The 16,951-nt window shown below is 45.2% G+C and overlaps 1 protein-coding gene across 1 annotated transcript in view; it reads left to right on the plus strand.

Annotated features, from left to right (window-relative positions):
• LOC100657191 (diacylglycerol O-acyltransferase 2) overlaps positions 1-16,951 on the plus strand; it is a 112,974-nt gene that overhangs the window by 50,724 nt on the left and 45,299 nt on the right. Inside the window, exons 2-3 of the mRNA XM_064288721.1 lie at positions 14,583-14,773; positions 15,622-15,792. Of these exons, the coding sequence (XP_064144791.1) occupies positions 15,693-15,792 (100 nt within the window). The 5' untranslated portion in view covers positions 14,583-14,773; positions 15,622-15,692. The remainder of the gene's footprint in view (positions 1-14,582; positions 14,774-15,621; positions 15,793-16,951) is intronic.

The following is a 16,951-nucleotide window of genomic DNA, read 5'->3' on the forward strand; positions in this document are numbered from 1 at the left end:
TGTCCCTGAAAGTGTTTGGATGTGCCCAGGAAACTTCTTAGCTTTTACTTTGGTCCAGTTGTACTGACTACCCCTGTATTGTGTATTGTCCTTGATCCTTGTTGTCTTAGTCATCTACTGCTGCTATAATGGAAATACCACAAACTTCTCTTTAACAAAGAGAAGTTTATTTCCTCACAATAAAGTAGGCTAAAAGTCCAAATTCAGGGCATCAGTTCTAGGGGAACTTTTTCTCCCTGTTGGCCTTCTTGTCAATCTTCCCCTGGACTGGGAGGTTCTCCAAGCAGGGATCCCAGGTCCAAATCTCTGCTCCCGGCACTGCTTTCTTGGTGGTATGAGGTCCCCCCTCTCTGCTTGCTTTCCTTTCATCTCTCGTGAGATAAAATTTGGTGCGGGCCACACTTCAGGGAAACTGCCTTTACACTGGATCAGGGATGTGACCTTAGTAAAGGTATTACAATCCCACCCTAATCATCTTTAACATAAAATTACAATCACAAAATGAAGGACAACCATGCAATGCTGGGAACAATAGCCCTGCCAAATTGATACACACATTTTTGGGGGGGACATAATTCAATCCATGACACTTGTCTACTATCTAATGAATTCCCCTCTCCCTCCCTCCCCACTCTCATATCCAACAAAGAACCCTGTTTTCTGTGTTTAAACCTTTTCATGAGTTCTTGACAATAGTGGTCTCATACAATATTTGACCTTTTGTGACTGACTAATTTCACTCAGCATAATGTCTTCCAGATTCATCCATATTGTGAGATGTTTCAGGGATTCATCATTGTTCTTTATCATTGCATAGTATTCCATTGTGTGTATGCACCACAATTTGTTCATCCATTCGTCTGTTGATGGGCACCTAGGTTGTTTCCATCTTCTTGCTATTGTGAACAATGCTGCAGTGAACATGGGTGTGCATATATCTATTCGTGTGATGACTCTTATTTCCTAGGATATATTCCTAGGAGTGGGATTGCTGGATCATGTGGTATTTCTATTTCTAGCTCTTTAAGGAATCACCAAATCGATTTCCAAAGTGGTTGAACCATTTTACATTCCTACCAGCAGTGCATAAGCGTTCCAATCTCTCCACAACTTCTCCAACATTTATTATTTTGTGTTTTTTGGATTAGTGCCAGCCTTGTTGGAATAAGATGGTATCTCATTGTAGCTTTGATTTGCATTTCTCTAATGGCTAATGATCATGAGCATTTTCTCATGTGTCTGTTAGCCGTCTAAATGTCTTCTTTGGTGAAGTTCATATCGTTTGTCCATTTTTTAACTGGGTTATTTGTCTTTTTGTTGTTGAGGTATTGCAGTATCTTACAGAGATTTTAGAGATTAGACCCTTATCAGATATGTCATAGCCAAATTTTTTTCCCAGTCTGTAGGTTGCCTTTTTACTCTCTCGGCAAAGTCTTTTGATGAGCGTGTTTCATTTTTAGGAGCTCCCAGTTATCTAGTTTCTCTTCTGGTGTTTGTGCACTGTTAGTTATGGTTTGCATATTATTTATGACACGTATCAGGGCTCCGAGTGTTGTTCCTATTTTTTCTTCCATGACCTTTATGGCTTTAGATTTCATAGTCAGGCCTTTGATCCATTTTGAGTTAGTTTTTGTGTATGGTGTAAAGTACTGGTCCTGTTTCATTTTTTTGCAGATGGATATCCAGTTGTGTCATCACCATTTGTTAAAGAGACTGTCTTCCCCATTTAATGGACTTTGGGCCTTTGTCAAACCTCTGGGTTCTCAATTCTGTTCCATTCATCTATACATCTCTTGTTGTACCAGTACCGGGCTGCTTTGACTACTATGGAGGTAAAACAGGTTCTAAAATCAGGTAGCGTGAGGCATCCCACTTTGTTCTTCTTCTTCACTAATGCTTACTTATCCGGGTCCTCTTCCCTTTCTATATGAAGTTGATGATTTGTTTTTCCATCTCGTTAAAAAATGCCGTTGGAATTTGGATCAGGATTGCATTGTATCTGTAGATCACTTTGGATAGAATCGACATTTTCACAATGTTGAGTCTTCCTATTCATGAGCATGGTATGTTTTTCCACTTATATGGGTCTCTTTTGTTTTCTTACAGTAGTGTTTTGTGGTTTTCCCTTTTGTATAGGTCTTTTACATTTCTGGTTAGATTTACCTTCTTGGGGACTATTGTAAATGGTATTGATTTGGTGATTTCCTCTTCAAAGTTCTCTTTGTTGGTGTAGAGGAATCCAACTGATTTTTGTATGTTTATCTTGTATCCTGATACTTTGCTGAAATCTTCTATTAGTTCCAATAGTTATTTTTTGTGGATTCTTTGAGGTTTTCTGTGTATGAGATCATATCATCTACAAATAGGAATACTTTTATTTCTTCCTTACCATTTTGAATGCGCTTTATTTCTTTTTCTTGCCTTATTGTTCTGGCTAGGACCTCCAGCAGAGTGTTGAATAAGAGTGGTGATAAAGGGCATCCTTGTCTGGTTCCCATTCTCAAGAGGAATGCTTTCAGTCTCTCTCCGTTTAGAATGATGTAGGCTGTTGGCCTTGTATAAATGTCCTTTATTACCTCGAGGAATTTCCCGTCTGTTCCTATTTTGCTGAGAGTTTATATCAGGAATGGTGTTGAACTTTGTCAAATGCCTTTTCTGTATCAGTTGATAAGTTCATGCAGTTCTTATCTTTTGTTTTATTTATATGATGGATTACACTGATTGTTTTTCTAATGTTGAACCATCCCTGCATACCTGGTATGAATCCCACTTGGTCATGATGAATTATTTTTTTGATGTGCTATTGAATTCTATTGGCTAGAATTTTGTTGAGGATTTTTGCATCTATGTTCATGAGGGAGACTTAGCTGCTGTTGGGTAGAGTGTTCTGTATCTGTCTACAAGGTCAAGTTGATTGATTGTAGCATTTAGATCTTCTGTACCTTTACTGAGTTTCTTTCTAGATGTTCTGTCCTTTACCAAAAGTGGTATTTTACCACAATAATTTTTTTTAAGTAAAAAAAAAAAAAGATAGAGCATATCAAAGTGTACAGAAGCCAACCTTAAAGAGCTCCCATTGACCATGGCTGGAAGAATTTGAAAAACAAAATTAATAATGTAGTATTGGTTTATAATCCAAAGTATAAAATAAATATCCACAAGTACACATGGATATAAACACATAATTGAATAATAAATAAATATGGGAGAAAAGACAAATCTCCCACACAGAAGAATCCCAAATTATTTATACAGATACTCCCTAGCTCCCACCCCCCCTTGAATTTGGGATGTGCTTAGTGGCTTGCTTCTAAAGAGTAGAATACGGAAAGATTTGGGGGGAAGGGTAGTAACTTTACAGTAGAGAAATCTGGAAAACACTACTTTGGCCAGGTGGTCAAGGTTAATATCATCAGTGATAAGTCCTGTTGATAGTATGTACCTTTCATATGACGTGATGAGAACAGCATTTCTCTTGTAAGGAGAAAAATGTCAGATAAATCTGAATTGAAATATATTCTACAAAATACCTAACCAGTACTCCTCAAAACCAAAGGTCATCAAAAGCAAGAAAAGTCTGAGAAACTGTCATAGACCAGGGGAAGCTAAGGAGACGTGATGGCTAAATGTAATGAGATATCGTGAAGAGACACCACTCCTTCCACATACACTCCGCCCCTCCAAATTTGCTGAGGATCATGGTGAAGACATGGTGTTACAGGCAAAGGAACACAGGGCTGGGAATCCAGAGACCTGGGTTCAAATCTCAGTTCTGTCAGCAACTTGCAGTGTGGCAACAAGCAAGTCATGGTCCTTGTCTGAGCTGCAGCGTGATTCTAAGAAGCACACGTTAGTCCTGTAACGGAGAGGGCTGGAGAGGGACTTCTGAAGTCCCCCTTGTCCTGAAAGATTATGTTCATATTCCTGTTAGGTAAAGGATCGCAGTCCTTCCCAGCAACAAGGGAGCACTTTAGTAGCAGCCTCTGAAGGCAGTGGCCTCTGCCAAAAGAAAGATAGCAACAATGGAGGGTCAGGAACTATGGCTGGTATGTGCATGTGGAAGTGGGGGGCTCCTTTGTCTCGCACTAGCTTCCACCAGGGCCCCATGAGTCTAGACCAGAGTCAATGAACTCCAGCTGGTGTTTGTACAGCCCATGAGCTAAGAGAGGTTTTTACAGATAAACATTTGCAATCGCCTTGATGACAGGAAACGCTAACTTGACCCCCGATTAAGTGAATGTCACCCCCCCAAAAGAATTCCATTCTTCTCATTAGTATTTCTGTATTAAAAAGATTATACTCAATTATTATTTTGAAATGTCCATTAAAATTTTGTGTAATTTTTTTTCCTCTTTTGTTATATAAGTACCTACATAATATCTTCAGTTTTGCCTCTTTGCCTGCAAAGCCTCTGGTGGTGGTGGTGTGCTGTCAAATTGGTTCTGACTCAGAGCGACCCTATGGACGACAGAATGAAACACTGCCCAGTCCTGTGCCATCCTTACAATTGTTGTTATGCTTGAGCCCATTGTTGCAGTCACTGTGTCAATCCATCTTGTTGAAGTTCTTCCTCTTCTTCGCTGACTTTCCACTTTACGAAGCATGATGTCCTTCTCCAGAGAACGGTCCCTCCTGATAACATGTCCAAAATACGTGAGACGAAGTCTTGCCATCCGTGCTTCCAAGGAGCATTCTGGCTGTACTTCTTCCAAGACAGATTTGCTCATTCTTCCGGCACTCCATGATATATTTAGTATTCTTCACCACCATAATTTAAAGGCATCAATTTTCTTCAGTCTTCTTTACTCATTGTCCAGTTTTCGCATGCATGTGAAACGAGGTTCCACATATTCCATCCCAAATCTGTCTTAAGCCATCCCCAAACCACCTAGAGTTTGCAGCCAGAGGAGTCTTCCCAAAGGTAGGCCTGACCATGTCATTTCCCTGGTTAAAACTTCTCAGTGGCTTCTGAGGCCTCCAGATCCATCCTGTTTCTGGGCTGGCTTATACCCCTTGGCTCCTGTCTTCCCTCCCAGCCTTACCCTGGCCTCCAGCCATGCTGAACTTCTTCCAGCTCCCCAAGGCATCTTACTTCCCCTTGCCTCCAGGGGTTTGCACAAACTGTTCCCTCAACCTGAAATGCCCTTTACCTACTCCCTACCATCCAAGCCTAATTTGTCTTTGTCTTTTAAGAGTAATTTCAGATCCTCGGATAATTCTTCCCTGATATCATTTCCCTCCAGGCTGTTAGGTACCTCCTCCGGGCTTCCACCGTCTCCTCCTTCCTTCCAGGCCGGCACCGATCACCCCTTTTAAATGCTTGTGACCTCTACCAGTCTCAGAGCTCCTCAAGAGCAGGGGCCAGTCAGATTTTGCCCCCATATCCCTTGAGTCCCAATGGCAAGGGTCCTGTTGGTTCCTGCTGTTTGGGAGAAAAGCAGGGCAAAGCTGAGGCTGGAATTACAGGAGCCCCAAGTTTTAGGCTTGACTCTTTTTTATCACGTACAGTGGGGGTAGGGGACCCCCAGCCTCCTGGCAGTTTAAGGCCTGGGTCAAAGGTGGGAGTGGAACCTTGGGTCCAGGGGAAGGTGTCACAACTGAGCTTCTAGACATCTTTATCAGTCCTCCACAGGCAACCCCAGACAGACACAGCCTGGGCTCTGGAACTGACATGATCTGGGCCATCCTGCCTATCCACCCCCTTACCTTTCCCTCCCCTTAAAAAAAAAAAAAAAAGTGCCATTGAGTTTGAGGGCTCCGGCTTAGGGTGACCCCATGTATGTCAGAACAGAACTGTGCTCTGCAGGGTTTTCAATGGCTGGTTTTTTTCAGAAGGAGATGGTCAAGCCTTTCTTCTGAGGCACCTCTGGGTAGACTTGAACCTCCAACCTTTTGGTTAGTAGCAGAGCGCTTTAAGCATTTGCACTACCCAGGGACTTCTCCAGGAATAAAAAGGACCTTGGCTGGTCATATTTCTGGCATGAACTCAGAAATATGCATGTGTAAGCATGTGTGCATGTCACTGCAAGAGTATCTGAGTGTGTGTATGGGCTGTGTGACAGCGTGCACACGCCTGTACATGAGTCTGTGTGTGCATGCCTATGTGTGCCAGTGTGTGTGCTCCCACGTGCATATTCACACCAGTGTGTTCTCATGGCCCTTGTGTCTGAGTGTGCATGATTGTGTGTATGGTCTGTGCGTGTGTAGTGGCAGGAGTTGTTGAGAGGGCGGAGGAGAGTCAAGCTCTGCCACACTGTGACATCTGTTTCTTTGGGGCTCCCCTGACTCTACCTCACCACCCACCACTGCAGGCCTGAGGCCCTCTGGAACATCCCAACAGCCCTGGGCTAGAAAGGCTTCTTGAGCCTGTGTGGGTTCCCTATCCCCGTGGGTGTCCTTTCAAACCCTCATCTCTCCTATGGAAATGAAGCCCTCAGGGTCAGAAAGTGGGGAAAGAGAATTCTTTCAAGATGAGGGTCGTCATATCAAGAATTCCTCTGGCAATACCCCTCACCACAAGCCTTCCAGGAGGCTGACAAAATCTCCCCCTCTTCATCCTCACATGCGGCCTCATGTAGTAGAAACAGCACCGCTCTGGGAAGCGGGAGACCTGGATCCCACTGCAACTCTGCCATCACCTGACTGAATAACTGATGCTCTGGGGGACTCAAAGCCCCTGTCTGTGGAGTGCCAGCTATGGAGCACAGTGAAGCACAGCAGTTCTGAGCACAAGATTTGTCTTAAATCCACTTCATCGGGCATGGAACTCTCTTGGAATGAATGAGGCAGTGACTTAGACCACTGCACCTTAGGTTCCTCATTTGTCAAATGGAGATGAACCCAGGACTTATCTCATGGGTTGTTGTGAGACTTGAATGGGATGATGCATGTACAGCACGTGGCAGGTGCCTGGCACACAGTGAGCTTTGGTGAGTGGTTGGCTATTCTTGCTCTTGTTATGTACCAGCTCTGTGGTGTTGTACAACTAGGTTGGTCCTGTGGCCTCACTGACTTGACATAACTCCCATGGTTTGGAAAAGTCAAAGGACATTGCACAGAGGAGACGTCATCTGTCTGGAGGGAGAGTTTAAGTGACTTCTCTTCTCCCTATCCACCCGTTCCCCCTTTAACACCCCCACTCGCTTAAGATTCCCCAGAGGCTCCAGGCACATGGCTAGGTGTCCAGGGTGTTCTCAGGGTAAGTGGGCTAATCCGGGGACATGTGTGTGTGACAGGGTCCACTGAAGAACACAGTCAAATCTTGTTCCCTTTCCATTTAGTGACATGGATAGAAATAAGGCAACCTTCATTCAGAGAGGTGTTTGGCTTTGTTTTGTTTTCTACTCTGCGCAAGAATTGGGCTTGGTGTGAACCCTGTCATAAATACTTACTAATGGTTTCCTATGTGCCTGGCACTGTGCTAGGCCTGGAACGCTGGGGATCTCAAGGCTTATCATGAGCTCTGATGGTTTAGGATTCAGTAAATACAAATAAAAATGAAAAGGAAAAATTTTCTTTCATTTAATCAACAAAATTTCCTGAGCCTATCAGGCCCGTGGGGCTGGAAGCAGTGTTGGAGGATACCCTGCTCTGGGCCTAGAGGTGCTCACTTCTGGTGGAGGAGTAAAGGAACAAGTCTGACAACCAGCCATCTAGGCTTCCCCACCCCAGGCCTTCCTGCTTAGCCAAATCCTACCCACTCTCCCTCAGACGGAGGCACAAGCTGCTGTGGAAATGCAGGTGAACAAACAACCCACTGCACAAGGAGTCTGGACCCTGGGTTCTAGCACAGCTCTACTCCGATCTCACAGGGCGACCTGGGCTAATTCACTCCCCTCCTTGGGTCTCATTCTGCTAAATGTCATATTGGGATAAACAAGTCCCACAAGTATACTCCAAAAGGCCCTTGTCACGGCTAAACGAAATCACGAATATGACAGAACTTTGATCATTCACGTGTTCTGTGACTGTGACACCTCACATTACTCACATTCGCTGATTTTCCATTTAGATAAGAGACTACCTCTGGGGGCTCACGGCTCCAAAGCTGCTCCCCCATTCCCTCCCCACCCTGCTTCTTGACTCAGGTTCAAACAGCCCCAGCCTGTCACCTCAACCCTCACTCTTCAGAGGGACACTAAGGTCTAGAGTTGGCCAGGGACTTGGCCAAAGGTCACACAGCAAAACAGAAGTCTGGCCTCCCCTACCCTGGTGAGTCACTTTATTATCTGTCCTACATGGATCCTCTTAGCAAGATAAATAAATAAATAAAAACTTCAGAGTATCCCAAATAGTACCAGGAGGAATCTTGGAGACCATCAATAGTAAGAGTAAAGGTACTCCTCCTACTGCTATTACCACTACACTACTACTACTATTACTACTGCTAATGGGGACATGAAAAAATCTGTTGCCTTTGAGTTGATGCCAACTCATAGCAGCCCTATAGGACAGAGTAGAACTGCCCCATAGGATTTTCAAGGAGCGGTTGATAGACTCGAATTGCAGACCTTTTGGTTAGCAGCTGAGCTCTGTAACCACTGTACCACCAGGGCTCCAATGGTGATATGAGCTAATGTTATATGCCAGGCATCATGGCGAGACATTTATATAGTCTCATTTAATCTTCACATCATCCCTGCGAGGCAGGTTTTAGAATTTCCCTCATTAGACAGATGAGGAACTAAGGCACAAAGAATAGCTTGCCTAGAGTCACACTAAGGAGCCCTGGTGGCGTAATAGTTAAGTGCTCAGCTACTAACTGAAATGTTGGCCGCTTAAACCTACCCAGTCCCTCTGTGGGAGGGACTGGTATCTAGAATAATAAGAAATCTTATTTTTTTTTAATTCAATAGTAAAGATAAATAACCCGATTAAAAATGGACAAAGGACTTGAGCAGACATTTCTCCAAAGAAGATATACAAATGGCCAATAAGTACATGAAAAGATGCTCAACGTCATTTGTCATTGAGAAAAGGAAAATCAAAACCACATCCACTTGACTGGCTATAATAAAAAGTCAGATAATAACAAGTGTTGACAAAGATGTGGAGAAACTGGAACACTTATCAATTGCTGGTGGGGATGTACAACCATACAGCCACTCTGGAAAATAGCTGGTAGTTCCCCAAAATGTTTATATAGAATTACCATTTAACCCAGCAATACCACTCCTAGGTATATACCCAAGAGGAATAAAACATGTGTTTACACAAAAACTTATACCCAAATGGTTATAGCAGCATTATTCCTAATAGCCAAAAGATAGAAACAATCCAATTTTCTATCAACTAATGAGTGGATAAACATAAAGTGATATACCCATGCAATGGACTACTATTCAATCATAAGAGAAATGAAGTTCTGATATATGCTACAACACATACGATGAGCCTTGAAAACACTATACTGAGTAAAATCAGTTAGATGCAAAAGGACAAATACTGAGTAAGCCCACTTATATGAAATATCTAGAATAGGCAAATGCATGGAGACTAAAGTTAATTAGTGATTTCCAAGGGCAGGTGGGGAAATGGGGAGTTATTGTTTAAGGAGCACTGAGTTTCTGCTAAGGGTGATGAAAATAATTGGAAATGGATAGTGGTACTGGTTACACAACGTGGTGAGCATAATTAATGCCACAGAATTGTTCACGTAAAAATGTTGAATTGGCAGATGTTTTGTTACACGTGTTGTTGCTGTCAGGTGCCATTGAGTTGGTTCTGACTCATAGCACCCTACATACAACAGAATGAAAAACTGTCCGGTCCTGCACCAACCTCACAATCGTTGCTATTTTGAGCCCATTGTTGCAGCCACTGTGTCAATCCATCTCATTGAGAGTCTTCCTCTTTTTCCCTGAGTCTCTGCTTTGTCAAGCATGATGCCCTTCTCCAGGAAGTGGTTATCAGCCTCTGCAGCCTGTGAGCCAGCAGCCTGCTGTCTTACCTGATGATCTTGGATTCATGAGCCTCTGCAGCCAGTGAGTCAGGAGAAGCCTACAGCCTGACATCTGACCCATTTGGACTTGGGACTTTCCAGCCTCTGTGACTGCATGAGCCATTTCCTTGGGATAAATCTCTCTCTCTCTTTCTATACACACACACACACACTTCACCAGTTTTGCTTCTTTAGGGAACCCAGCCTAAGACATTTTTGGCCAGTGAAAACCTTATCAATAGCAGCAGAACATTGTTAGATGTATTTTACCACAATTATAAAAAAAAGAGTGGGTCTCAACCCACCTGGAGCAAAGGAGAATGAAGAACACCAAGGTCACACGACAACTAAGAGCCCAAGAGACAGAAAGGGCCACATGAACCAGAGACCTACATCACCCTGAGACCAGAAGAACTAGTTGGTGCCCGGCCACAATCGACGACTGCCCGGACAGGGAGCACAACAGAGAACCCCTGAGGGAGCAGGAGATCAGTGGGATGCAGACCCCAAATTCTCATAAAAAGACCAGACTTAATGGTCTGACTGAGACTAGAGGAATCCCGGTGGTCATGGTCCCCAAACCTTCTGTTGGCACAGGATGGGAACCATCCCCGAAGACAACTCATCAGACATGAAAGGGACTGGACAGTGGGTAGGTGAGAGATGCTGATGAAGAGTGAGCTAATTATATCAAGTGGTCACTTGAGACTGTGTTGGCATCTCCTGTCTGGAGGGGGGATGGGAGGATAGAGAGAGAGGGAAGCTGGCAAAATTGTCACGAAAGGAGAGACTGGAAGGGCTGACTCATTAGGGGGAGAGCAAGTGGGAGTATGGAGTAAGATGTATATAAACTTATATGTGACAGTCTGACTTGATTTGTAAACGTTCACTTGAAGCTCAATAAAAGTTAATAAAAAAAAAAAGAGTGAAGATACAAATTATCAATATCAGGAATGAAAATCAGATAATATTACAGATTCTACAGGCAATAAATGATAATTAGTGAATATTATGAACAACTTTATGCCAATATATTTGATATCTTAGTTGAAATGTCCTAATGCAGGACCCTCAGAAGTGGCCTAACCATTTCTTTCCCATCTGAACCTGGTCTAATGCTGAGGCTGGGGGCAGATGAGAGGGAAAGTGTGGGCTGCAGAGTGTCCAGATGGCTGCAGAGAACAAGCCTCTAGCCCCAACGGGGATGTAGTTGGATGGCAGAGGCTATCTGGGCTAGCTGCCTGGGTTCAAATTCCCCTAAGTTTATCTCAGATCTGAGACTGTTTCTCAACACCAGGTACACAGGAAGTTAACTCCGGGAATTGCCCAATGGCAATGTTGGAAAATCTCCAGATTTAGGCTGTCCTTCCTGTTCAAGCCACCTGCTCAGCTTCATGCCATCATAGGACTAAACCTGGGATTAGGCTCACTCCCTTTCCTTCCCCTCCCCCTTCCCTGCCCTTCCCTCCCCTCCGCTCCTTTTCCTTCCTTTCCTCCTCCTCCTCTTATTCTTTTTCTCTCCTCCTCCCTCCCTCCCTCTCTCTTTTCTTAGCCAAAGCCCACCCTTCCATCCAGGCCCAGATGAATTAGAACAAGCAAGAGTTTTGGCATCACACCCATCAGGATTTAAATCCCAGCTTTTCCTCTATCCCCTCTCTAGGCCTCAGTTTAGGAGCCCTGGTGGTGCAGTGGTTAAAGGTTGGGAGAAAAACGTAGTAGTCTGCTTCCATAAAGATTCCAGACCAAACCCCACTGCCGCTGAGTCAATTGCAACTCATAGTGACCTTATAGGACAGAGCAGAACTGCCCCACAGGGTTTCTAAGACTAAATCTTTACAGAAGCAAACTGCTACATCTTTCTGCCAGGAAGTGGCTAGTGGATTCGAACCACAGGCCTTTCAGTTAGGTGCCAAATGCTTAACCACTGAGCCACCAGAGCTCCTCATCTGTAAAGATTATAGCCTTGGAAACTATGGGGCAATTCTACTCTGTCCTTTAGGGTCACTACGAGTCGTAATTGATTCAATGGCAACAGGTTTGGTTTTTTTAGTTTTAAGCCTCAGTTTCTTCATTTCTAAAAGAGAGTTAACTTCAACCTCCAGGATTGAAGATTAAATAGCAGGATGCATATACAGTGTTTTGCACAGGTCAGGGCTAAATTCATGTCAGTCTCTGGTCTCTTCTCTAAAGAACACCTGCCCTGAAAACTCCAGTGGTGGCTGTCCTCCCTTTTCTCAATTTGACCTCAAATGTCAGAGCTCCAGGTGGGCAAGGACTGGGTCTGTTTTCTCCTCACCATTGTATCCCCCAGCACCCACACAGGTATTGGCAACGAGTGTATACACGAAAAATCTGTTAAATAAATGGATGAATGAATGACAACAGTTATTCTAGGTACCATTATATTTAATACTGGACTCCACACTGTATTTTCCAAGTCTCCAGAGTGCACATGACTGCAGGGGGTGGGGACGGGACAATGAGATAGGTAAGATCCAGTCCTTACCCTTGAGAAATTCAGTAAGCTTTTTTTTTTTTTTAATGTCTTCCCTTTGCCAGGTCTTGTGCTGCGCTCTGGGATCTGTGAGACGAGTCTGCCTTGTTCTGACCACAGTCAGGTGGGAAAGAGAAGAATGCAGACAGCTAAATTGTGCAAACTGTTTGTTTCTCTAAACGGTTTGCATCTTTAAGCTGTGAGCCTCTAGTAGGCACTTCCTGTCCTATCTACCTACAAATTCCCAGCCCAGGTTTCAGTGTTAATGTTTAAAAACAACAAAAAAAGAGCTGACGAGGTCGTATAGAGGGCTTCCTGGAGAAGGCTGCATCGAGCTAGGAAGGACAGACAGGGTGTGGAAGAAGGGAAACTGAGGGAAAAGCACTTTAGGTGAAGAGCACAGTACATGAGCAAAGACCTAGAGGTGGCAAAGCGCATTCAGGGACACAGCAAATCACCTGGTGTGACCGGAGAACTGGATTCATATCAGAGATAGGCAGTGGGGAGAGTAGAGGGCAATTGGAGAGGATAGCAGGGGGAGGATCATGCAAGACCTTGAATGCTAAATTAAGGAGCTTGGGCCTCATCCGAAGAGCTATGGAGAGCCAAAGGAAAGACATGGCTGTGTTGTGTGTTCCAAGGATTATTCTGGAGTCGGTGTGGAGCACAGGCCTGGAGACAGGGCCAACAGAGAGGTTAGTGTAGTTGTCTGTGCAACAGAAGGTGGCATGGCCCAGAGTAGTCGAGGTAGAGAGAACTGTTTTCTGGTTGTTGCCATTGTAGGTGTTGGTGTGTGTGTGTGTGCTCATAACTGCGTGCATCCCTCCACAGAGGGTCAACCTAATCTGACATGACAACTCTACCATTTCACCACCCACCATACCCAAAAGCCTGGGCAGGCCAAGGCTATCAAAGAAGGGTTGAGAGACATTCAGACAAAGCCTGACTTCATATTTCTTGCTCTTCAACATGATCCTGACAGGTTTAACACTCTAATATAGGTTGTCAGGGTCTTCTGACCCTGGTTATCTCCTCTAAAATATTTGCTTTCCTGCACTGCTTTGTGTCTCCCGCATGCTCTGTGTCCATATCCTTGCACAGGTCACTGATTTGACACACACACACATACGGCCAGGCTGAAGGCGGAGCCTGGAGCCTACTGGTCATCCTCCATGCTCATGTGCAGAGGCTCACGGGCCTAGGCCTCAGCCAGCTTGGGAATCTAGTGATGCCAACAGAGAGGAAACTGAAACCACTTCTTCTTGGTGACTCATACCCAGCTGTTGACAATCTATGCTTCCTTCTCTCCAGGGCCACAGAACATCCTTCATAGTATGCAGTTTATACCACTGACCTCAGAATCAGGCCAGAATTTTGCAACTGTTATAAAGCCTGAGCTCTAGAGCCAGGCCACTGGGGTTGAAATCTTGGCTCTGCTACTTCCTAGCTTTGTGACCTTGGGCAAGCTATTTAATCTCTCTGTGCGTTAATTTCCTCATCTGTAAAATGGGACTAATGATAGTATCTACTTCATAGGGTTGTCATGAGGCTTAAATAAATCCATATGTGCAAAGTACCTAGAATAGTGACTGGCAGTAGTAAATACTCAAGTTTAGCAATTGCTATTGCCTGCTGTAGTTCATGAAACTTGAAACCTGCCTTTTCTTTTGGAAAAAACCAAGATTATATTAGCCCATCTCTAGTCTCCCAACACTTCTCCAGCTGACAGCGCCCGCCAGAGAGAACAGATTTCTCCTGCAGGTTCTCTGAGATGCAGCCAGAACATGACTTATGCTCCACTATTTTTTATAGTCAAGCAGTAGCTCTCCAGGCATGGGCTTCAGACCAGCAGCATCAGTAAGTCCTGAGAACTTGTTAGAGACTAAAATTCTTGGGCCTCACCCCAGACCTACAAGAATCTGAAACTCGGTGGGGGGCCCCGCAATCTGTGACTTTTAAGCCTTCCAGGTGATTCTGACGCAGGCTAAAGTTTGAGAACCACTGCAGTATAGAACAGCAGAGTGGTTTAATTAGGTAGATAAACAGCCCAGGTCAATTGCCCTCTCCTCCACACGCATCCATGACGTGTTTCCTGTTTCCTCAGTGACCCCTTTTACTGACATCTCTAACTTCCTCCCTGTATTACAGTGATTGGTGCCCAGAAGGGCCTCCCTGGATTGCAAGTTCCCCGAGAACTTGCAGGTTTGAGTCTTACCCACCTCTACGCCTGCTTAGGAAAGATTTGCTGAGACACGGACTGACATTTCCTGTCGCCTCTGACAACAACCACTACTGGCCTCCCTCCTCCCAGGACCCGTCCCCACGTTGCATTTCCCTTGGTAAGTTGTGGTCATCTCTCGTGCTGGGATACTTGTCCCTTTGTCACTTTCAGTGTCCTCCCATTTCACAGGATTCTCTGGGCATTTCCCTCTTCCCTTCCCCTTTATGTCTGTTCAAAGCTCTTTGGACTGGTTGCCCCAACTCTAGGCAAATCTATCCTCCCCAATTCTTATTTCCAAGCATAACACTTCTTCAGATAACAACATTCATGGAGTACTTGACTATGTGCCAGGTCCTGTGTTGGTCACTTGACATTCATAGTTTAATTTAGTCCTTACAACCCTAGGAGGGAACAACCTTCGGAGAGAAGTACTTTATTTATTCCCATTTGAGGGATAGGGAAACTGAGGCTTAAACACAATAAGCAACATTAACTTGTGGCAAGGTTAGGGCTTATTGAGTCTGGGCCCCAGGTCAGGATCTGGGTGCACGTGGATGAGAAGTGCCATGTCTAGGCATACTTATTATAAAAGTTATCCTTGGACAAACCTGTCCAGAGCTCCTACTCAGTCTGATGGATCTGACCGGGTCCCAGGCTGTTATATAGAAAGTATTTGCCTCGCTGTGTACTTTCAGTGCTTCACAGCGCTTACTATTCTGTACTGCAGGAGTTTCTGATTGTGCTCCCCAGAGCCCTGGAGAGTGCAGTGGCTGGGCTGACCATGTAACACTCTGGGACCACCCACACTGCAACCAGCACAGCCTCTATCATCTGCGTTGCCTCTTGGGCTACCCTACACGGCTGCTGGGCTGCTGCATTGAAAGAATGTGTTTTGCTGCTAAAGAAAGCTGGCAAAACTACTGCTGAATGGTAATTGTCTTTTTATGTGTCTGTTTCTTCCCTCAGAATGTGGGCTCCTGGAGAGCAAGGACTGCACCCCCAGCACCTAGCACAGGGCAAGCAGGATTTCAGGAAAGATGGGCCACATGAAGCATGAATGCCCGACACTGTGCAATGTAAGGTTTATCCCCTGCCCGTCACGCTGCCCCTGCAGGGGAAAGGCCTCGGGAGAGTTGGGTAAGAAACTTACAGACAGGATGATGCAAGGGGTGATTTCTGTACATATTGCAACAGGGCATTCTAAATGGAGGCCAGGGTTGCTCTCAGGGCTGGTTCCCAAGGGTCTCAGCTGTGTCCTACTCCCCTCTTGCCAGCCAAACCTGTCACACAAGATAGGGCCAAAGGCCACTACTGAGCCCTGCTTAGGCCTGGTCTTAGATCTGAGAGGTCAGTGCTCTTGGGTTCTCACTTGAAACCCAGAGTCATCTTCAACCACCCACTTCCTTACCTGCTGCCCTACATCCATGTCACCAAGTCCTAGAGGTTCTAAGTCATTTTTTTCTTTTTCCCTCCCTTCCTTCCTAATTTCCTTCCTTCCATCATTACCTGAATCCCTCCTGTGGCCAGGCCCAGAGTTGGGCACAGGGATACAGAGAGAACTCTGATTCCATCCTTGCCCCCTGGGGGAGGTGCGTGTGTGAACATTAAGAGTAACAGTGCCCTGAGAGAGAGGTGTTAGAGGTCCAATGGGAGCACAGAGGTGGGAGTGGTCCCCTAGGGCTATGTGCTGTGCACCTCGCGTTTATACCCCCTCCCCACCAAGTCCACTCTCCACCTTTCTCCACCCTGTGCTCTGCCCTGGGTGCTCCATATGGATGCTCCCTCTAGCCGATGGGAAGCCTGCCAGAAGATTGATGGAAGAAAAGGAGAGAGTGTGGCCCTGCTAGGTCACTGTGGCTCGGCTGTGGCCCTTCAACAAGGTCCACAGCTTCTGTCAGGCACCCTCTGCATACAGCTCTCGCTCCATCTAACTGCTCCCCCTTGGCCCTTCAGGCCACATCCCCCCTCAGAGTTACTGGTCTCAGGGCACTGCGCTATCCCTTGAACTTTCCCTTTACCCTGCCCATATCTTTGCAAATAGTCTTTATATTAAATATTCCTCAAATAACTCAGTTTGAGTGGGCCATCTCTTTCCTGCAGGGACTCTGACTAATATAGGGGAGAGGTAATCAGGAAGGGTTTCATGGAGATGACAACTGAAGGTGTTCTTGCCTGGACAAATCTATCCTCTTGAGCATAAAACTGACCATACTGCACTCCTGCTAAACCTGTCTGTGGCTCCCCATTGCTCTCAGATTGAAGTCCAGACTCCTTAGCCTAGCATCCAAGACTGTAC

This window comes from Loxodonta africana, chromosome 7 (assembly GCF_030014295.1).
Source record: "Loxodonta africana isolate mLoxAfr1 chromosome 7, mLoxAfr1.hap2, whole genome shotgun sequence".
Classification (NCBI taxonomy): Eukaryota; Metazoa; Chordata; class Mammalia; order Proboscidea; family Elephantidae; genus Loxodonta; species Loxodonta africana.